At 41.7% G+C, this 24,150-nt stretch overlaps 1 protein-coding gene across 5 annotated transcripts in view; it reads right to left on the bottom strand.

Moving 5' to 3' along the window:
- FAM120B (family with sequence similarity 120 member B) overlaps positions 1-24,150 on the bottom strand; it is a 197,824-nt gene that overhangs the window by 58,840 nt on the left and 114,834 nt on the right. For all 5 annotated transcript variants that reach the window (XM_077283228.1, XM_077283231.1, XM_077283230.1 and 2 more), the window contains one exon: positions 6,548-6,754. In XM_077283228.1, coding sequence (XP_077139343.1) covers positions 6,548-6,754 — 207 coding nt within the window. The remainder of the gene's footprint in view (positions 1-6,547; positions 6,755-24,150) is intronic.

The following is a 24,150-nucleotide window of genomic DNA, read 5'->3' as shown; positions in this document are numbered from 1 at the left end:
ATTGCCCAGCCACGTATGTCACAGGTTAAAAAATAAAAAATAAACATACTCACCTTCCGATCCGAGGGCCCCTTGTAGTTCTAACATACTCACCATACTTGTAGTTCTGTCGCCTGTCGTCTTCCGGTCCCAGCCTGCTGACACAGGGCCTGTGATGACATCACGGTCACATGACCGTGACGTCTGTCAGGTCCTGCTCGCGCAGGCGCGCAGGGCCTGTGATGACGTCGCGGTCACATGACCGTGACGTCACGGCAGGTCCTTTCCGCGCAGGCGCGTAGGACTTGCGATGACGTCGCGGTCACATGACCGTGACGTCATGGCAGGTCCTTCTGCCAGACCATCTATGCCAACGGAACGTGCCGGTTGCATCGCAAGGAGCGGGAAAGGCGGCGTAGGTGAGTATATAATCATTTTTTATTTTTTTATTATTTTTAACAGATGTTTTTACTATTGGCGCTGCATAGGCTGCGTCAATAGTAAAAAACTTGGTCACACAGGGTTAATAGCAGTGGTAACGGAGTGCGTTACCCGCGGCATAATGCGGTCCGTTACCGCCGGCATTAACCCTGTGTGAGCGGTGAGCGGAGGGGTGTATGCGGGCGCCGAGCAGTGAGTGCGAGGAGTAAGGAGCGGCCAATTTCTTCCGGACTGTGCGCGTCGCTGATTGGTCGCGGCAGCCATGGCAGGCAGCTGCCGAGACCAATCAGCGAACGAATAACCGCGACAGAAAGAAGGACAGACAGACAGACAGACGGAAGTACCCCTTAGACAATTATATAGTAGACAAGACAGATAACAGTTAACATGAGAAACCTTTCTCTCTCTCTTACGATATAACTTTAGCCTCTAAGAGACTGATATAAAAAGAGGGGAAAGGGAAAAGTCTACATGCCTGGAACCTAGACTCAGTATTACTGAATAAAATGCAGAACACTCGCACACAAGGGTAGAGGCTGCAAACATAGAACAATATACCCTATAACGTACAACAACCAATTAACCACCAGAACTCACCAACCCCACGCTCCCTGCAAAACTCAGTGATCAGTAAAGTTGTACCTAGTGCTGAAATTATGGTGCACAACATACTACATAGTACATAGTAAAGATGACAGTTGGATGAAAACAAATGAGGCAGATCCAATGCCCCATATCACTTTACAAAAGCACATGCACTCGTGCCACTAAGTATCACCTAATGAGGGTCTCCCCTAAGTGGCCCAGCATTACCCCACTTTTAGATAATATAAAGTCTCCCCAGTGAGTCAAATTGTCACATAAAAAAAGAGAAAATAAGGGCAAAAGGAGAAGAAAGGTGAAAAGAAATGGCCAAGAAATAGCCAGATGAGGAAACAGAAAGAGAATAATTGGTAAGAATCAGGTACATATTTAAGATACAGTGAAGGAAATAAGTATTTGATCCCTTGCTGATTTTGTAACCCACTGACAAAGACATGAACAGTCTCTAATTTTAAGGGTAGGTTAATTTTAACATTGAGAGATAGAATATCAAAAATAAAAATCAAAAAATCACATTGTATAAATTATATAAATTTATTTGCATTGAGAAATAAGTATTTGATCCTTCTGGCAAACAAGACTTAATACTTGGTGGCAAAACCCTTGTTGGCAAGCACAGCAGTCAGACTTTTTTTGTAGTTGATGATGAGGTTTGCGAACATGTCAGAAGGAATTTCGGTCCACTCCTCTTTGCAGATCATCTCTAAATCATTAAGATTTTGAGGCTGTCGATTGGCAACTCGGAGCTTCAACTCCCTCCATAAGTTTTCTATGGGGTTAAGGTCTGGAGACTGGCTAGGCCACTCCATGACCTTAATGTGCTTCTTTTTGAGCCACTCCTTTGTTGCCTAGGCTGAATGTTTTGGTCATTGTCTTGCTGGAAGACCCAGCCATGACCCATTTTTAATGTCCTGACAGAGGGAAGGAGGTTGTCAATCAGGATTTTACTGTACATGGCTCCATCCATTCTCCCACTGATGCGGTGAAGTAGTCCTGTGCCCTTAGCAGAAAAACACCCCCAAAATGTTTCCACCTCCATGCTTGACAGTGGGGACGGTGTTCTTTGGGTCATGGGCAGCAATTCTCTTCCTCCAAACATGGGAAGTTGAGTTAATGCCAAATACCTCAATTTTTGTCTCATCAGGCCACAGCACCTTCTCCCAGTCACTCACAGAATCATCTAGGTGTTCATTGGCAAACTTCAGACGGGCCTGCACATGTGCCTTCTTGAGCAGGGGGACCTTGTGGGCACTGCAGGGTTTTAAACCTTTTCGGCATAATGTGTTACCAATGGTTTTCTTGGTGACTGTGGTCCCAGCTGCCTTGAGATCATTACCAAGTTCCTCTTGTGTAGTTTTAGGCTGATCTCTCACCCTCCTCATGAAGGATACCCCAGGAGGTGAGATTTTGCATGGTGCTCCAGATCGATGTCGATTGACAGTCATTTTGTATTTCTTCCATTTTCTTACTATTGCACTAACAGTTGTCTCCTTCTCACCCAGCGTCTTGGTTTTGTAGCCCATTCCAGCTTAGTGCAGGTCTATGATCTTCTCCCTGACATCCTTAGAAAGCTCTTTGGTCTTGCCCATGTTGTAGAGCTTAAAGTCTGACTGATTAATTGAGTCTGTGGTTAGGAGTCTTTTATAAAGGTGACAATGTAAGACAGCTGTCTTTAATCAGGTAACGAGTTGATTAGGAGCTTCTAACTGGTCTGTAGGAGCCAGAACTCTTAATGGTTGGTAGGGGATCAAATACTTATTTCTCACTGCAAAATGCAAATAAATTTATATAATTTATACAATGTGATTTACTGGATTTTATTTTTCATAGTCTATCTCTGAACGTTAAAAAAAACCTACCATTACGATTATAGACTGTTCACGACTTTGTCAGTGTGCAAACATATAAGCATGGGATCAATCAATTATTTCCTTCACTGTATATACGTTGTGTCAGCTATAATCCGGCACAGTTCTGCAGTGAGATCAGGAAAGCAGAGAGAAGTCATTACATGTCTCACACTGGTAACACTGGTAACCATTACATGTTTCATAGTGGTAATACTGGTTACCATTACATGTCTCACACTGGTAATGCTAGCAACCATTACACGTCTCACACTGGTAACAATTACATGGCTCACACTAGTAATACTAGGATCCAAGAAGTATAATTTCTCCTTGCGGAGAGTGACATGTTAAGCATGTCGAGATGAGGAGACTTAAAGCCGCAATGCTCCTCTGAAGAGACAATTTGCACTAGTAATGCTAGACAACCATTACATGTCTAACAGTGGTAACACTGGTAGCCATAATATGTCTCACAGTGGTAACACTAGAAATCATTACATGTCTCACACTTGTAATACTGGTAACCATTACATGTCTCACAGTGGTAACCATTAAATATCTCACAGTGGTAACACTGGTAACCATTACATGTCTCACACTTGTAATACTGGTAACCATTACATGTCTCACAGTGGTAACCATTAAATATCTCACAGTGGTAACACTGGTAACCATTACATGTCTCACACTTGTAATACTGGTAACCATTACATGTCTAACAGTGGTAACACTGGTAGCCATTATATGTCTCACAGTGGTAACACTAGAAATCATTACATGTCTCACACTTGTAATACTGGTAACCATTACATGTCTCACAGTGGTAACCATTAAATATCTCACAGTGGTAACACTGGTAACCATTACATGTCTCACACTTGTAATACTGGTAACCATTACATGTCTCACAGTGGTAACCATTAAATATCTCACAGTGGTAACACTGGTAACCATTACATGTCTCACACTTGTAATACTGGTAACCATTACATGTCTCACAGTGGTAACCATTAAATATCTCACAGTGGTAACACTGGTAACCATTACATGTCTCACACTTGTAATACTGGTAACCATTACATGTCTCACAGTGGTAACCATTAAATATCTCACAGTGGTAACACTGGTAACCATTACATGTCTCACACTTGTAATACTGGTACCCATTACATGTCTCACAGTGGTAACACCGGTAACTATTACATGTTTCACACTGGTAACCATGACATGTCTCACACTTGTAATACTGGTAACCACTACATGGTAATAATTAAGCAGTAGTGTTGAAGCACCAATAGAAAGCTTCTTTCACAAGTGTCTAAGCTCTTTTGGAACAATGTTACAACTTCCACTTGTCAAACTTCAGGGTGGTGCAAAGACAAAAGATTATAAATGGTCACAGTAACAAATGAAAAAGAAAGTCAGCACTCGCCCTCGTTTGAAGGAAATTCAGTCCTTTTTCATTTTCATTTGAAATTGGACAGATGACAAAAAGTGCAATAGCATCAGGAGCAGTGATTTTAACGTTTCACGCTTAGTTTGCGTTCCTACTGGTCCATATTGCTATGTAAAACTACCTCATTTCCTTTATAAAACAGTGGGGGAAGTGAAAAGGATTGGTGAGTGCAATTAGTGCGATGATACATCACATGTGTACATAGCAAAAACCATGTCACAGATAGACAGACAGATCTGATTCATCATTTAAGCCTAGAGGACCCTGCGCTTCGGAATCCAGTATCCATTTAGCTTCTCTTTGGAGAAGCAATCTATTACTATTCCCACCTCGAGGTGGATATTCTACGTGTTTCGATTTCAGCAAATTTTAACACATTAGGATCTGCGTTATGGCAATCATCAATGTGTTTAATGAATCTTAGCGCCCCCTTCATTGTTGCGATAGAATGATAGTGCTCCCTAAACCTTGTGCAAAGTGGCCTGGTTGATTTCCTAATATAATAAAACTGACATGGGCATATGATTGCATAAGCTACATATTACTACATTACTACTACTACATAATACTTACCCTATCTTATTCCTATTGAAGACTTCTTGAAAGAGGTCAAAGCTATCCTCATTGGTATCATACAACCTCCTGTACCCTCCGGTGTTCTAAGGTTTGTTTATTGGGGATCCTTGACAAGGAGACCTGGCCTCACTACCCTAGTATTCTTCTTAAGGATACTTTGCTTCTTCTCGCAAAGGCTATAGCTAATAAAGGGGCTGTCAACTACTAGGACAACCCCTTCTTGATCTAAATATTTGGCGGCGGTAAAATAAAAAAGCTTATTCTCATCTCTAGTGGCGACATTGTTCTAGTGGTGTTGGCACTCGCAGTCCTGGGGCTCTAATGCGGTTATGACACATGAGCCTGGCGCCCAATCAGAGCTGGCATCACTGTCCTTGCCTTCGGACAAATCGAACATCAAGAGGAAGTGAGGGCAGCTGCAGCCCAGACTTCCTCTCGATGTTCGATATGTCTGAAGGCGAGGACAGTGATGCCAGCGCTGATTTCGCACCAGGCTTTTTATTTTATTGGGGCCACGCGTGGGTTATGAGAAGGGGTTGTCCTAGTTGTGATCGACTTCTTTAATGAGCAATGAGAAATGCTGTTTACTCTTTTATTATGTTGTACATTCTTGTATAACCTTGTTATTTTGTATAATCCTCAATTAGACAAGTTTAAAAAAGAAAATGCATACATGTTGAAGGTGCGAGTGATAAAGTCAATGACTCAGAAGTGGTATTGGGACTGGCACACAGACATAAAAGAAAATGAATTCCCAAGTTAAAACTAGGAAAACATATTTGCTATGTGCCAGTCCTGTGCTGTATGGCACAAGCGATGAAGTAGGGGACACCATCCATGTCAATGAAAGAAATAGAGGCTCAAGAAATAGAGATTCAACAGGTGTCTTGCATGGTTAGAACACACGCAGCTCCAGCGACTGCTGCGCCTGGCCCAGCGGGTCAGGGGCCAGCCAATGCCAGCAGAAGCTTCAAGGACGCACATCCAGTTGAAGTGTTTTGCCTCGCACAGACCCATCATCGCCCCGGAGCATGATAATCTCATTAACTGAAAACTACAACTACAGATTAAACAACAACCACAAGATGGATTTCATCAACCAAGGCATCATTTTAATCAGTATAACGACACCAACCTGACACTGTCTGTAGGTTACCGAGCACAATCCTGATGACAGGTTCCCTTTAAATTCTGTTTTTCTTTTGTGTCAAATACGGTACTTATTTAATGCAATAAATTAATTATGTAAAAGTCATACAATGTGATTTTCTTTTTTTTTTTTATTTTTAGATTCTGTCTCACAGTTGAAGTGTACTACGATAAAAATCACAGACCTCTCCATTCTTTGTAGTTGGGAAAACTTGCAAAATCAGCAGTGTATCAAATACTTATTCTCCCCAGTGTATAGATAACAAATTTTTCAGGATGAGGGAGCCCGGTCCAAATGTTGCACAGGGTCCATCAGACTCTAGTTACGCCACTGCCCAGCTCGTAAGTAGGTGCCAATAAAGTTAGCTTGGCTAATAGCTGGTGAATCACAGGTTGCTTCTTTCTAACCATCACAGCACTAACATATACACTAATACCCATGGAATTTCCTTGCGTTGCAATGCCACAATAAAATATTCAAACATCTACTTACGTTTTTCTCGAAGATCACATCCACAGGTCTGTGGTCATGACACAACAGGTATTTCTGATGAAACAGCTTTCCATCAAATGTCTTCCAAGGCATCAAGTCCAACATGTTAAAGGGGTAGCCACAGGCACTGTTACACGCCATCAATGTAATCAGACCACGGAGAAAAAGAAACGCCAGATGAACAGCTCTGGAATCCACATAAGGAAGCTATAAATGGGGAAATAAAGAGATGAGAAAAGTGTCGATTTTATTTCTCAAAAGGTTCATATGTGAATTTATTCTAAATGGCTTCACTTGTAAAAGCCAAATCAGTGACATGAAGCTCATCTACAGCTATTTTAGGATTTCAGGAGAAACTGTGGGCTCTGTATATAAAAGCTAAATTCATGTATGTTTAGAGATAAACTGAGGAATCACACTGCACTTCTTGCATCCATTTCCTTTGCACATTTTACACACTTTCCAGAAAAGCAGGTGTTTTCCCTCAAAGTCATTGCACACAAACTACACAAGTGCCACCATTCTTTCCTCGCCACACCTTGCAGGTATGTAACTCTGGAATCTTATCCATTGTTTGCTCCAGCCTTGTGCAATATGCCTATGTCTCCTGTGTACTGGTCTGTCAGTAGCAGTGCTTGTCTGGGCTGTGGCGTCCACTCCTTCATAATTAGGAATACCAAATTTACTGTATTGACAATGTAGCACAAGGCACCAGTACAACACCCTGGTTAGCGGTGTTTATTTTAATCAATAGGTTCCAAAGATTAAAAGAATATAAAATACATTTCCAATATTAACATTTCTAAATTATTCAAAATTCCTTTGAAACTTAGTAAACTAATCATACATTAATAGTATTAGATAACATTATTTTAAAAGCTGGAGAAGGTGCATTGCTTCCACTCCACCCGACTGCAAAGCCTACTGAGATCTTGGTTTACTTGGTATAGGCATGTTGGATAATGAGCCATCAAGTAAGTGCACAGGATCCCACACGTTTTAGAAAAAAGTTGTCCGAAACTGCCGAATGTTTGGCGCAAACTTCCACTGATGTTTATTGGGGGTCTCTCAGCAAGATGAATTTCAACAGCAGAGATAGCCATGAAGCAAAGCAGAATTCGGATGGCAGCAAGCAATTCTGTTACAATCAGGCAGACACCACAGACACAGAAATGTTGGTGGATCCAACCCAAATTACAAGGTTCACTGACAAACATCTCAAGTTCCCGTCTAACTTAGTCTAGCATATCAGATCAGAAGCTAGTTATTAGTCAGGACATTTCTCACCAAGTTGCTTTGCATACATATAGTGAAACCTCTTTGAGATCCAGTCTTTTAGACACCGGCGTACCCACACTGTTTTTGAAGCAGAAGACGCTTCAGGGAAATGCCAGAGGTGTTTTCACCAAAGCCTCTATTGTGGCATCTCTCTGGACATCTTTTGAGGTGGCTTTGCCACTGGAGTTTTTTTTAAACCTATCTAATATAGCGGCGACTTCCAAGCAGACAAATGGACCGGTCAGTTCTTTTAGCCGCGTCATGTCATTCAAGCCTGAAGTACTTAGAAGCAGTTATAGAAGATGGAACATGTGCACAGCAAGTCATTTATACATTTCTGTGCATATATTCATTCTTTTTCGCATTTTTTTCAGGCTGGTTTCCAGTGGAATCAAACTGAAAAAGACTCCATGTACCCATACTTATAACCCTTTGCTTTATGAAAGACCCAAACCTCGATGTCTATCAGCTATATAATCACAGAGTATCGATATACAGTATGTGGTTGTAGAATACATACCAAAATCAAACCTGTCTGCAGACTTATTTTTTTTTTCATGATTTTCCAACCTATCTACCAGCCAGGTAGAGTGGTTATATTATGGTAATCTAATTAAATTTAGATTTTATTTTTTTTACATAATAGCTACTGTAAGAATCATGTCGGTCTGGTAGTCGGGGGCAGGTATATCTCACCCAGGTATTTGTCCTATGTGAATTAGGCCACTCAGTATCTTCAGGATAATGATGGGTTAATGAGTGCAGGAATAAAGGATGACCAGCTGAGGGTTTCCGGAGTCAGCCTGGGGCACACAGATTGCCTGTCTGTGTGAGACAAACGTGAGTGAGAGCTGTGCTCAAGGACTGTGTGTTGTTAGCTGGGAGGGAGAAGCCCCCCCAGTTGTTGAGATAGCAACGTATCTGTTAGTTAGTGCCGGACAGGCTAGGATTTATTTTTATGCTTTGTTTTTTCTATGTTACTTTCACGTTAATAAACTTGACCTGAAGTCAGCTTGCTAAGAAACCTGCTGTACGCCTCAGAATTCAATGCACAAACCACGTGACCTTTGACCCCAGCAAAGGCGATCCCGGAGTGTTTTGTCACACTACATTTATATCAATACAATCTACTATATAATTGTCTAAGGGTCACTTCCGTCTGTCTGTCACGGATATTCATTGGTCGCGGCCTCTATCTGTCATGGAAATCCAAGTCGCTGATTGGTCGCAGCAAAACGGCCACGACCAATCAGCGACGGGCACAGTCCGGCGACAAAATGGCTGCTCCTTCCTCCCCGCAGTCAGTGCCTGCTCCATAATCCCCTCCAGTCAGCGCTCACACAGGGTTAACGGCAGCGGTAACGGACCGCGTTATGCCGTGGGTAACGCACTCCGTTACCGCTGCTATTTACCCTGTGTGACCAACTTTTTACTATTGATGCTGCCTATGTGGCATCAATAATTAAAAGATCTGTTAAAAATAATAAAAAAAATAAAAAATAGTTATATACTTACCGTCCGTCGGCGCCCGGATCAGGAACAGGCCTTTCCCGCTCCTCGCGACGCTCCAGTGACCGCTCCATTCATTGCGGTCTCGCGAGATGATGACATAGCGGTCTCGTGAGACCGCTACATCATCTCGCAAGACCGCAATGCACTCTTGGGACCGGAGCGCGCGAGGAGCGTCAGTAACCGCTTCGCCTGGATCCAGGGCCAACGGAAGGTGAGTCTATAACTATTTTTTATTTTAATTCTTTTTTTTTAACAGGGATATGATGCCCACATTGCTATATACTGCGTGGGCTGTGCAATATTCTACGTGGGCTGTGCAATATAATACGTGGGCTGTGCAATATAATATGTGGGCTGTGCAATATAATACGTGGGCTGCTATATACTATGTGGGCTGTGCAATATACTACGTGGGCTGTGCAATATACTGCGTGGGCTGTCTTATACACTACGTGGCCTGTGTTATACACTATGTGGGCTGTGTTATACACTACGTGGCCTGTGTTATACACTACGTGGCCTGTGTTATACACTACATGGGCTGTGTTATACACTACGTTGCCTGTGTTATACACTACGTTGCCTGTGTTATACACTATGTGGGCTGTGTTATATACTGCGTGCGTGGGCTGTTATATACTACGTGAGCTGTATTATATGCTACGTGGGCTGTTATAAACTACGTGGCTGTGTTATATGCTATGTGGGCTGTTATACACTCCGTGGGCTGTGCTATATACTACGTGGCTGTGCTATATACTCCGTGGGCTGTGCTATATACTACGTGGCTGTGCTATATACTACGTGGCTGTGCTATTTACTACGTGGGCTGTTATATACTACATGGCCGTCCGCGAACAATCAGCGACAGGCGCAGTCCGACCTGTGTATTCAATGTATTATTCTAAAATCTTCATAAATAAACTACATACATATTCTAGAATACCCGATGCGTTAGAATCGGGCTACCATCTAATGGTCTATAATTTACTAATAATGATCTGCTGATTTTTTTAATAAAACGGTTTCTCTAAGCCATCCATTATTTAGGGCTGTAGCTCTACCTTATCTCTTTCTCATAAGGTCTGCTGGGAGATGTAGTTTTAGCCGCTAGTTCTCCACACTGATGTCTGGGCAAAACGTAAATCTACAAATGGCAGATGTGACCTGCTCTGGAAACAAGTAACAACATGGAAAAAAAGTTGTGTGTGGTCCAGCTCAGTTCAACTGTTGAAAAACAGTTTTATTTCAAATACTTAAAAAGAGATTAGAGTGCGTTATAGTCTCCACCAGAACGTTTACAAGATGATGTATTCCTAATCCCAGTATATACATCCTAAAATCAAAATACTTCTTCCGGAAAAGTGAAGTCCACCCCTCATAGACGCCCCTATGAATTAATGACATCAGCCTCTTCCCATTATTACATAGGAACTTACATACAATCTTTCCTTGCAGTTTACACTGCAAACATCTAACATATTTTCCAGATAACCCAAATCAGCAGAACAATAAGTGTTGATTGTACTATATCGCAGTAAATATCACGCTGTTCCTTTACACACATAACACTGCAATGATTAGAGGAAACAGCGATCAGCGGAAAACATTTCCTGGACCCTGTTTATAGTTCAGTTGTGTGAACAGTAGTTAAAAGGAACCTGTCAGTTGATTCATACTGCATAAACCACAGAAAACACAAATTAGAGCCTGGCTAACTGACTGCAGCAAGGTAGATTTTGTTCTGAAACGCCCAACAGTTCATGGCAATGCAGCAGTTTATATCTCTGGGATAGACGCTGCTTGCAGCTTTGGGGGTAGAAGGCCCCTTACCACGTGGGCTGCTGTGGTCCTGCACAGGTTGCAACAATGGCTAACCTGACAGACAGAGCTGTCACTACACACATGGGGAAAAGCCAACCAGAGGCAGCGCCGGACTAGTCAAGTCTATGATTATTGTCCTGGCTCATCAAACTACATCTTCTCTGAAATGCAGAAGCCTTTCAGAGAAAAAATACCTGGCTGCAATTGTGCTACCATGCTGTGTGTCATGTTGCCTGTGGTATGGGCAGGATCAAGTGACAGGTTCCCTTTAATAGGTCTAATGTGTACATAAGGAGAGGCCTGTCAGTCACCGCTAGCAGTGCCGGGAAGAGCCAACCAGATGTGCTGCCAGACTCGTGTAGTCTCCCGCCATGGACCTGGGCTGTATGTTCAAAATATATTTTCTCTGAAAATGGGCGCCATAAATCAGATACAAGTTTCCCTTTAACTCTTGATCTGGATTATCCAATTATCCTTCATTGTAGAGGCGTGTGAGCATTTCATTCTCGGCTTCCTACAGCAGGTGAAGACTTTATCCTCACTCAGGATCTCCCTCAGCACGATGAGCGATATGCATTTTCCTAACGGTGCGTCTGGGTCTGTGCCAGTCAATATTTCCACAACATACTTTAGAAACATTCAGAATGGTGGATGTCTTTCCTGCCTCTGTGCGGCTGGAAGGCCTCCTCGTGGTCTCAAAAAGCACAGAAAACCAGTTGAACTTGTTTCACCTCCTTTTTATCTTGGCTTCTCCTGCAGCACAGTAAATATTTAGCGGTAAACAGGCGGCCTGTTTTTGTTTATACGCAGCCCTGTGGAGTTTTATAGGCTCTTGTGTGTAAAGTGATCTCTCTCAACAAAAAACAGTTTAAGTGAACTTTGTGCAATTGCTGACAGATATTGCTCCCTTTTGCTTCATTGCTCTATTTGCAGTGTTATGAAAATAAACAGCAATTGGGACCAGGAATAGCCCACCACAAGCAGGCAGCGAATGCTGACGGCAGCGCGTCCCATCTAGAGGCGTAAGCGGTGACCTTACTTGTGGAAACACAGAGGAACCAATTTCAATGCAAACATGTTATCAATACTTTAGAGTTTGATCCATATAGTCCATGTAATGGCTTCCATCATGATTTATGACGCTTTACTTAGCAAAACAAAGCCAACCATGCTCTCCCAAGACACCGATACATGCAGAGCCTTTCCCCTATGCAGCTTACAAGGTCCATACGGCCCAGTTCACGAATGATGAAATAAAGAGGTATACAATTCTCATTTACGTCTCCTCTCTGTAGGCTTCAACCTTCTTGTTTTATTTCATACACTTGTATTAAAAGCACAGGAAACTGCAATTCTTACATGGAGTCTTTTATTTATCTTACTTGCTTATTAAAAGCCATTAATTGCACAGATGTTTTACAGATGTCATAAGGTTAGTCTGTAGGTAAATGGCGTTAATATGCTGCCAGGCCGCCTCACTGAAGGCACAGCTACTGGTAGGAAATGGACGGATATTCTCCCAGGAGCCGCTCGCTTTCTGTTATAGGGGCGGAGCAGGGAGCGGCTTCTGTCATCATGGAGGAGGAATGGCGAACACCCAGAAAGGTCACAACTGCAACCTGGCTCAGCATGTTTTCCTGAGACAAAATTTACCTCAGATCAAATCCTGAGAACTTCAGTCGTCGCATCCCTTATGTGTGTGCCACAATTATTATCAATAACCTGTTATAGATGTTATGTTTCAGATATTTTTGTGCATCTTGAAGTTATCCCATCGGCCCACATCGGGATACTTTGAGCCCTTTGTGTGAAAGGACAGGTATGTTTTGGGAACATTTTTTGCTCTATCTAAAACCTGTACCCTGAGAATTTCTAGTCTGGTCTGGCCACTAGTAAACATAAGAAACTGCACAGAATGGTGTAAAGAGCGTACTAAAGTAATTTATGTGCATTTGAGACGAAGTTTCATGAGGTCTCCATTTTGTTAGATGTATTCAGTGAAGGAGTTTTGCCAGGGGGAAACTAGAACAAAACTATATAGAGCAGCGGCCTCAGAAACCGTGTGTTCATTTCTAGGCAGGTAATAATATAGAACATGAAAGGGTCGTAGGCCAACTTTCTTGTACACAGCTGCCATGACCGGTTTTACTGGCACTGTCGTGGCTGTCACGTTACTCTTGGTATGCGGAAGGTTAGTGAAAGTGAATGACTACATGTTTTTAAGCCCAGAATGATATCTTTCAGCATGGAAAAGCTTGTGCGTTTATTTTGGCGGTAAAAATAGTAAATGTTTCAAATCCCGTCCTTATGTAGAGCGGGTAATATTGTGCACCACAGAATGACTGGAATGAGAGAACAGACAAGCTCTCTGACAATGAACCATGTGGTGTTTTCTGACAATGGCCTCCAATATGGAATATTTAGCCTTTGTGTCATGAAATAACTGACTAGCTTCCACTAGGTTAGAAGTAATGTTACACAACACGTCATGACATTATTTGTGTTCTGATTTTTAGAGGAGAAAATAATAGAACTACGCTCAACTCAGTTGATTGCAAAAGCAACATTATACCATGTGCACCATGGACTGTGTATCTTGTGAGATGTACGCATGCCTTGTACAGCCATTTGAAGATGACTATGTACAGTATCTGCACCAGATGCCAGCGGGCTATATGTGTTAACGCTCTGGATCTAAATGTGCAGCTTATAACACTAGGAAGAATTGCAAACGTGGAGGAGTTTAGAGCTCACTGAGCGGCTCTGGCTGTAGCCAGTGTTATGGAGGAGGGTGGAGGTGGCCAAGATCAGGAAACGGAGGTAATAGCTGGGTAACAGCTGAAAGAAGGCTTAGGGGTAAAAGTGCCAGGGAGCCCAGTCCTGATCTGGCACACCTTAGTAAATATGCCTGGCTGATATTGGGAATGCAAGCCCAGAACTAGGATTACTAAGAAGGACGTTGCCCCTAGCAACCAGGAAAATAACTGATGCAAGAAAGAGAGAGTTAGGAGTGAAGCAAAGGCCAGACAGATGTTGGTGGAAGGGAAATAATAATTAGGACAGACAGGGTCATCTGCCTCCGAGACCGTGAATGCCGAACAGTGTGCTGTCTGCCAGGTGCTCGGGTTCGACATATTATGGATTGGATAGACAGATTGCTGGGTGGGGCTGGAGAAAACCCAGCAGTCATGGCAAACATCAGTACCAATGACAAATTTAGAGGGAGGTGGAAGATCCTTAACCCCTTAGTAACCGAGCCAATTTTGACCTTAATGACCATACCAAATTTTTGAAATCTAACCAGTGTCACTTTTTGTGGTTAAAACTGTGGAACGCTTCAACTGATTCTGAAACTGTTTTTCTGTAACATATTGTACAAAAATGTTTGCAGTTTTCAAACTTTTAATTATCATGCCCTTAAATCAGAAAGTTATGTCACACAAAATGGTTAATAAATAACACTTCCCAAATGTCTACTTTACATCTGCATCATTTTTCAAACATAATTTTTTTTGTTAGGAAGCTATAAGGGTTACAAGTTGACCAGCAATTTCTCATTTTTCCAACAAAATTTAGAAAACAATTCTTTTAGGGACCACCTCACATTTGAAGTGACTTTGGGGGCCTATATGACAGAAAATACCAAAAAAATGACACCATTGCAGAAATTGCACCCTTCAAAGTCCTCAAAACCACATTCAAGAAGTTTATTAACCCTTCCCGTGGTTCACAGGAACTAAAGCAATGTGGAAGGAAAAAATGAACATTTAACTTTTTTTCACAAAAAATTGACTTTAGCTCCAAATTTGTTATTTTCACAAGGGTAACAGGAGAAAATGGACACCAAAATTTGTTGTGCAATTTCTCCTAAGTAGGCCGACACCCCATATGTGAGTTAATACTACTATTTGGGCACACGGCAGGGCTCGGAAGGGAAGGAGCACCGTTTGACTTTTTGAATGCAAAAACAGCTGGAATCGAGAGTGAACGCCATGTTGGGTTTGGAGAGCCCATGATGTGCCTAACAGTGGAAACCCCCCACAATCGACTCCATTTTGGAAACTAGACTCCTCAAGGAACTTATCTAGATGTGTCATGAGCACCTTGAACCAAACGCTTATAATGTAGAGCTGTGAAAATACAAAATCATATTTTACCCACAAAAACGTACTTTTAGTCCCAATTTTTTTAATTTTAACAAGGGTAACAGGAGAAAATGGACCCAAAAAATTGTTTTTCAATTTCTCCTGAGTACACCAATACCCCATATGTGGAGGAAAACCACAGTTTGGGCGCACGGCAGGGCTCGGAAAGGAATGGTCTGCTGGTGTCATGTCGCTTTTGGAGTGCCCCTGATGTGCCTAAACAGTAAAACCCCACAACAAGTGACCCCATTTTGCAAACTACACCCCTCAAGGATTTTATTCTGGGTGTATAGTGAGCATTTTTAACTCACAGGTACTACAAAGAATTTGATAGCATTAGGTCGTCACATTGAAAATTGTAATTTTTTTTCATGAAAATGTTATTTTAGCTCCAAATTTGTAATTTTCACAAAGGAAAATAGGAGAAAACGGACCCCATAATATGTTGCGTAATTTGTTCAGAATGCGACTATACCCCATATGTGGTCAAAAACTTCTGCTTGAGCACATGTCAGAGCTAGGAAAGGAAAGAGCGCTATTTGCCTGGAACAGATTGTGAATGCCATGTGGCATTTGAAGAGCCCCTAAGATGTGAAAACAGCAGTAACCCCCCCAAAAGTGACCCCATTTTGGAATCTAGACCCCTCAAGGAATTCATCTAGGGGGTGTAGTGAGTATTTTGAACCCATAGGTACCTCACAGAATTTTCTAACAATAAGACATGGAAATATGACATTTTAGTGGTAAAAATGTAATTTTTGTATTTGCTCCGGTGTCCCCTGCGTTGGCCCAGGTCCTCCAGTTCAGGTGATATGTTTATTATTTTGTTCACTTCATGTCTATAGCCACATGACCTTACCAATAATATGGGAGTTCTATAGCACTTGTTATTGTGGCCTATTTGGTATTGGACATATACTATTCTTACGACATGTTGTCTGCTATTCTCATCCTGTGGTGAGCCCGGGTTAGCGTTAGGGGTCACTTTATACCTTGGGTGACTATTATTTTTTCCATGTTGCTATTGGCATCTGTTTGTCATCTACCAGCCTCACTACACTTTGTCTGGTTTCTTTGATATGGTTTTTATAATGTATTATCAATAAAATTTAATTTTATGGGATTTTATGACTGCATGCTTCTTGTCTCTGGTGTTCAGTTTCCTGGCAGTTGTCCTTTGTCCATACATGGGTGGTGTATTTACAAGTGTATACACCACTAATTAATGTGTGATGTTCATACTCCACCAATGATGTTTATTGGAACTTTGCAGTTCAGGTACACAAGGGTTAATAGGTGAAACTAGACCCCAGAATTTATTGCACAATTTCTACCGAAAGTGGTACTGCCCCATATGTCGACAAAAATTACTGTTTGGCCACACGTTAGGGCTGAGAAGAAAAGAGCGCTGCTTGGCTTTTGGAGCACACATTTCGCTAGAATAGTTTATGGGCGACATTTGCGGAGCCCCAAATGTGCCAGAATAGCAGAAAAAAAACCAAAAGTGACCCCATTGTAGAAACTTCACCTCTCAATGAATTAATCTACGGCTGCAATGACTATTTTATAACATCCACGCCAAGTTTTTTTTTCTGGAGATTTGCTAATCTGCCATTCTAGTACCCATACATTGTGCCCCCATACAGTGTAGAGCCCCCATATAGTGTTGTGCCCCCATACATAGTGTTCAGTTTGTGATTCTGGCGATATGCACCCCGTAAATTAAGTGCCTTCTCTCCATTACAATAATGCCAAACATGTGGCCGATTACTGTGGTTTAGGCACAGAGGGGCTCAGAAGGAGGACTGCATTTGGATATGGGAGTGCAGAATTCACTGGATTTTATTTGAATGGGCGAGAGCCATGTTGCTTTTCGAGAGTCATTGTTCTAGCAATATCGTGGGAACCCCCTACAGTTCCAGTGACAGATGAAGGACCTGGGTTGGGGCTAGTTGTGTGCAGGATAAATTAGTGTTCTTATCAGTGACATTTTGGGGTATCGTATATACTCGTGTAGAATCCGAGTTTTTCAGCACTTTTTTTTTGTGCTGAAAATGCCCCTCTCGGCTTATACACGATTCATTGTCCCAGAAAGACAGCAGGGGATGGGGATCGGTGAAGCAGCAGGTCACAGAGGCAGGAGCCGGTGGCTGTGGCTGTAACTGTGCCCTCTGCTTAAAACAAATGAAAATTCATAGCGCTGGCAGTGAACATTAATACCAGATAGATATATATATATATATATATATATATATATATATATATATTAATATTTATTTTTTTATGCTTTGCTAATTTTTTACACTAATAACAATATTTTAGCAAAATTAATTTCTTTTCGCTTCATCATATTCCGAGGGCTGTAACTCTGCTGTTAGGACAAACCAGGCACTGCAGGTTGATGATAAATGTACCCCTTCCTTATTCAACTTCAGACTACAAAGGGTAAAATGAGTATCAAAGGACGGGCCCCAATAAAATGTCAATTTTTTCCACCAAAAAAGCCACACTTCCTTCTTTTTGCGAATATCCTGGAAACTGTACGATGCAGAGGCACCTTCTAATTGCATGGGTTCCTCCAACTTCCCCAGAACCGGTTCACCGCTAGACCGTTCCCATGTCAAAGGGGCAATACCTCTCAAGACTGCTGCAGCCCTCTGCAAGACATCTCACAATTTTGGACTTTGCAGAGCCTGTCAAATCTCTCTTCTGACCCATTTTGCTAAAAGGAAAGGAAGTTGCCTAATAATTAAGCACACCTTATGTAGGGTTTTGATGTCATTAGACAACACCCCTCCTCATTACAGAGATGCACATCACCTGATTTACTTAATTGGTAGTTGGCTCTCAAGCCTGAACAGCTTGGAGTAGGACAATATGTATAAAAAGTATCATGTGATCAAAATACAACTTGCCTAATAATTCTGTACACAGTGTATATAGAGTCATTACAAATAGAGTGATCTATTTCAAGTGTTTATTTCTAATAATGTTGATGATTATGGCTGACAGCCCATGAAAATCCTAAAGTCCTTAACTAAGAAAATTAGAATAATTAACAAAAAACACCTGCAAAGGCTTCCTAAGCGTTTAAAAAGGTCCCTTAGTCTGTTTCAGTAGGCTCCACAGTCATGGGGAAAACTGCTGACTTGACAGATGTCCAGAAGGCAGTCATTGACACACTCCACAAGGAGGGTAAGCCACAGAAGGTCATCGTTAAAGAAGCTGGCTGTTCACAGAGTGCTGTATGCAAGCATATTAATGGAAAGCTGAGTGGAAGAAAAAAGTGTGGTAGAAAAAGGTGCACAAGCAACCAGGATAACCGCAGCCTTGAAAATATTGATAAGAAAAGGCCATTCACAAATTTGGGGGAGATTCACAAGGAGTGGACTGCTGCTGTAGTCATTGCTTCAAAAGCGGCTGCAGACAGACGTATCCAGGACATGGGCTACAAGTGTCGCATTCCTTGTGTCAAGCCACTCATGACCAATAGACAATCCCAGAAGCTTCTTACCTGGGCCAAGGAGAAAACGAACTGGACTGTTGCTCTGTGGTCCAAGGTGTTATTTTCAGATGAAAATGAATCCAAGCTGCTTGAGGTCTAGTGTGAAGTGTCCACAATCAGTGATCGTTTGGGGAGCCATGTCATCTGCTGGTGTAGGTCCACTGTGTTTTATCAAGACCATTGTCAGTGCAGCCATCTACCAGGAAATTTTAGAGCACTTCATGCGTCACTCTGCTGACAAGCTTTTTGGAGATGGAAATTTCATTTTCCAGCAGGACTTGGCACCTGTCCACACTGCCAAAAGTACCAATACATGATTTAAAAACAACAGTATCACTGTGCTCGATTGGCCAGCAAACTCGTCTGACTTTAACCCCATAGAGAATCTATGGAGTATTGTTAAGAGGAAGATGAGAGAAACCAGACCCAACAATGAAGACAAGGTGAATGCTGCTATCAAAGCAACCTGGGCTTCCATAACACCTCAGCAGTGCCACAAGCTGATCGCCTCCATGCCACGCTGCATTGATGCAGTAATTGACGCAACAGGAGACCCAACCAAGTGCATTTACTGAAAATACATTTCAGTAGGCCAACATTTAGGATTTTAAAATCATTTTTCAAGCTGGTGTTATAAAGTATTATAATTTACTGAGATAATGAATTTTGGGTTCGCATTGGCTATAAGCCATAATCATCAACAGAAATTAACTAAATTTGAAATAGATCACTCTCTTTGTAATGACTCTATATTTTTGTATTGAAGAACTGAAATAAATTAACTTTTTGATGATATTCTAATTCTGTGAGAAGCACCTGTATCTGTGTAGAGGTTAAAGGGTGAAAGTCAAGGTTCCTCTGGGATCTCCTAGAAAACGTTGCAAGCGGCAAGTCTGTTTGAGTTTGCCCTTTTGAGCCAATGGCATTTAAACAAATGTCATAATTGGATGCAATCAGGAAATCCTAGGAGAAAATCTGTGTTCTGTGAGGAAGCTGAACCCAGGGCGTCATTGGACTGTCCTAAGTTGACTGACCTTGTCTGACCTTGGTATTGCTGAATATAGAACAAGTGATCTGATGATAGCAGATTAAAGCTCTCTACGACAACTAAAAAATAATAATAAAAAAAATTAAAATCATTCCCTTGTTACTCTTTAACCCCTTAACTACTGCTGATACGCCTTTTACCTGCGCTGAAGAATAAGTGAATAGCGTCTTCCTGTACATGACAGCTGACACCCTGCAGCATAGGCCCTGAACAGTTTTGTAATCGATCGGAGCCAATTAACCCTTTAAATATTGCTGTCATCTGCGATAGCAGTATCTAAATAGTTAAAAAAGGGTTAAATTACCTCCTTTGACAGAATGAACCCAGCAATCATTGCCATTGTACCCCGAATGCATCTGATGACCCCAGGGCACGGTGGCCTGTTAGTCCCATCTCTAATCAGTATCTAACAGGTTTGTCAGTGAGAGACTGACAGGTTTCCTACACACGATTACTACAGTGCATGAGACCAATGGTCAAAGTAAAAAATATTCATGTCCCACAGTGAAGCTAAGAATGCTTTCACATTGCTCTTACCTTCACGTTCATGGGTCCTATTGGGGCTTGCGTCCAAATTCCCCCGCAAAATGGGATTGTATGCAGCGATGGAGCCATAGACTATAATAGTGACGGCAGAGTGACCATGCGCTCTGCTTTGCATCATTTTCTGGTGTATACGCCTACTGGAGGCAGGCACTTAGACACAGTCTACTTCTGGGTTAAGAATATAAAATTTGAAAGTTTGAAAATTTCAAAATTTTTTTGCCAAATAAATGCAAAACATCGATCTAAGTTTATAACTAACATAAAAGTACAACGTGTCACGAAACGACTGTCTTAGAATCACTGGGATATTTTGAAGCGTTCCAGAGTTATAAGCACATAAAGTGGCACTAATCAGATTTCTAAAATTTGGCCTGGTCATTAAGGTCAAAATTGGCTCAGTCACTTAAAAAGCATTTAAAACATCATATGTACCCTGTATTGATATATATAACGTCAGCTTGCCAAGCAAACAATAAGCTCTCATATAGCTTAAACAGGAAAATAAAACCATTAGTGGTCTCATAGTAACACAAACCAAAAGTTTTTAAATTCTGAATTTTTCTATGGTAAATTTACCATAAAAAGAATGGTATAAAAACAAAACCTCCAAACAATGTGAGAACTGAGTAGGGTTTTTTTCCCCTTATTTTATCCTACTTGGATTTTATTTGCGTTTTTCAGTAAATTGTATGGTGTCAGTGAACACTACAACTCGTTCTCAACTCTCATATACAGTTGTATCAGGGTCATTGGGATGTTTTGAGTTGTCATTATGATTTAAAACACAGTAGTTTGACAATAAATGACTTCACCCAATCACTAACCATGAGTGGAGAAAAAGTTTTGGTGTTATCATTCATATTGTCTGAAAAAAAGGCCAAGAAAGCAAAAATTCTGCTGGGGCATGTAAACTTTTGAGCACAACTGTATATTGATGGTAAAATAAAAAAATGATGGCTTTTAGACGCTGTGGAGGGAAAAACAAAGAGCAAAAATGAAAAAACGCCTCGTTCTTAAGGAGATAAAAGTGTCATTTTGTGTTGCTTTTGGAGAAATCACTTGATATACAAGCGGTGTTTAGCTATTTAAATTGTTCTTGATTGAGCTCTTGCACATAGAAGAAAGTATGTACGGTCCTTTTTACTGTTAATAAACCTAAACTGTATAGGGGTTGAATAATTTTTTACTGCCAGTGTAAGTCTAAGTAGACAGTATAATAGGCAGTGGATTTTCTCCTCAAATGATCCTCTACTATAAACAACCTATCTGCCTTGACCTTCCCAATAAACGGAGACCTTGAATCATTAAAGTGTGTTTTACAAACACTTTTGCAGACATTGAGGTTGTGCCAACCTTTTGTGAATTTTTGAGTTCTCACGTCAGTTTTTCCCAGCTGAGCCGAGGCGTAATGGGGTCGGAACTGGGGCGTAATGCCACAACTCTTCTAATTCATGGTGAGGTGTGACGTGCCTTACACGAGAAATCTTACTGCATCTCCTGACTAGAGTAAGATCTATGGCAAGAGCGTACGCTACAGTGTGTGTGTCTTGATGAATTAGGCACCTCTGACATACTCCCTCATCAAGACCTGTGTGAACAATGCCAATCTTTATACATTGGGGACAAAGTGTTCATATTTTCATCAACAGGACAAGGGAAACAGGCCGCTGGTACATATCTGGTAAAGGTTTATTTTGGCCGAAATGTTCATGTAAGCAGCATATTTCCATTATCATGTGTATATTTCCGAGTCACCATTCCTCGTTTGTTTGTAAAATGAATAAGGTGTGCGTTGTAGATAACATGATCAGTGATACATTCGCATAGCTCTGAAATAAGGCATGCTGAATAAGCAAAGGCTTGACTTGTACAGGTGACATGACTGCCACCAGGCTGCCGCCCAGGCTGTTCTGGCACAAGTGGTGGTACGATAAACCTTGTTAGTGCACTCTGTATGACGTCAACTTTTGACCTCCCTTCCTGAGAAAAGGAGCCACCCTGCCCTAATTCATTACAAAGGCATCTAGCCCTTCCTGGCTTCCTCAGTGAGCAGTGCTAGCTACAAAGCTTCCTGTGAAACATCACTCTCCACTTAGGGGCACTTCCTTACCATGACTTAACTCCATACTTGCCCAAACACAGTAATAGCTACTGGCATTACCTTCTGTCCCATGTTTCAGCTCCATGCTGATAAAGCTAAGCTGTCAAAGCCAGACACAATGACCACAGCACAATGTTCTCACTGCTGTGTAACTGAAGGAACCTGACATTTCATTCGTCCAGCCCAAATCCCGGTCAGCAGGAATCACAGCCGGGTGGCACAATTGCAGGCAGGTATGCTTTTCTCTAAAAAGCTGCAACAAACAGTTTGAAAAGATGGCCGGGACAGACAAGATGAGTCAGATGAGGCTTTTTTCCCCTCCATTCAAGGTGACTGACAAGTATATTCCAATTATATATACATGGGAGAGACTGGCAAATCACCTGCAGCTTGGCGGGGAGAAGCCACATCAGACTCGTCTTGTCTCTTCTGGATATCTTTCAATCTATACTTCTGAAATGCCCCGAGCATGACATAGAAAATCATAGAAAATGACATCAGATCAGAAAATCAGATCAGGCTGCAATTATGCATCTGGTGGTTTAGGCAGGAGCAATCAATGACAGGTTTCCTTTAAGTGTAACTACGCTACTTGACAGCATATGTAGGGGTCCTAGAATTTCTACCACTTTTCTTTTGTGAACTTCTTAATGTATTGTTAGATTTAGGGCTCGCTCACATGAGCGTTATAAGACGGCCGAGTGTTATATGATGTTTTATTACATAGCATCCGGCCCAGATCTGAGAATATTTTCTCATGCTAACTCATGCCATATACAGATGGGTCCATATCCTGATGGTCCGTATAGTGAAAGTACATATACTGATGGTCCTTATACTGACGGTTCGCATACTGATGGGTCCGTATACGGATGGCCGTATAGTGAAGGTACATATACTGATGGTCTGTATACTGATGGTCCATATACTGACGGTCCGCATACTGATGGTCCATACACTGATGGTCCGTATACTGATGGTCCATATACTGATGGTTTGTATACTGATGGTCCATATACTGATGGTCCGCATACTGATGGTCCGTATACTGATGGTCCATATACTGATGGTCCATATACTGATGGTTTGTATACTGATGGTCCATATACTGATGGTCCGCATACTGATGGTCCGTATACTGATGGTCTATATCATTGTGGTCCATATACTGATGGTCCGTATACTGATGGTCCATATCATTGTGGTCCGTATACTGATGGTCCGTATCATTGTGGTCTGTATACTGATGGCCCGTATAATGATGGTCCGTATACTGATGGTCCGTATACTGATGGTCCATATAATGATGTTCCGTATACTGATGGTCCGTATAATGATGGTCCGTATACTGATGGTCCGTATACTGATGGTGCGTATAATTGTGGTCCATATGCTAATGGTCCGTATCATTGTGGTCCGTATACTGATGGTCCGCATACTGATGGTCCATATACTGATGGTCTGTACACTGATGGTCCGAATACTGATGGTTCGTATACCGATGGTCCGTATACTGATGTTCCGTACACTGATGGTCTGTATACTTATGGTCCGTACACTGATGGTCCATACACTGATGGTCCGTATACTGATGGTCCGTATAATGATGGTCCGTATACTGATGGTCCGTATAATGATGGTCCG

This window comes from Ranitomeya variabilis, chromosome 2 (genome assembly GCF_051348905.1).
Source record: "Ranitomeya variabilis isolate aRanVar5 chromosome 2, aRanVar5.hap1, whole genome shotgun sequence".
Classification (NCBI taxonomy): domain Eukaryota; kingdom Metazoa; phylum Chordata; class Amphibia; order Anura; family Dendrobatidae; genus Ranitomeya; species Ranitomeya variabilis.
This window is presented reverse-complemented; position numbering and strand designations above follow the sequence as displayed.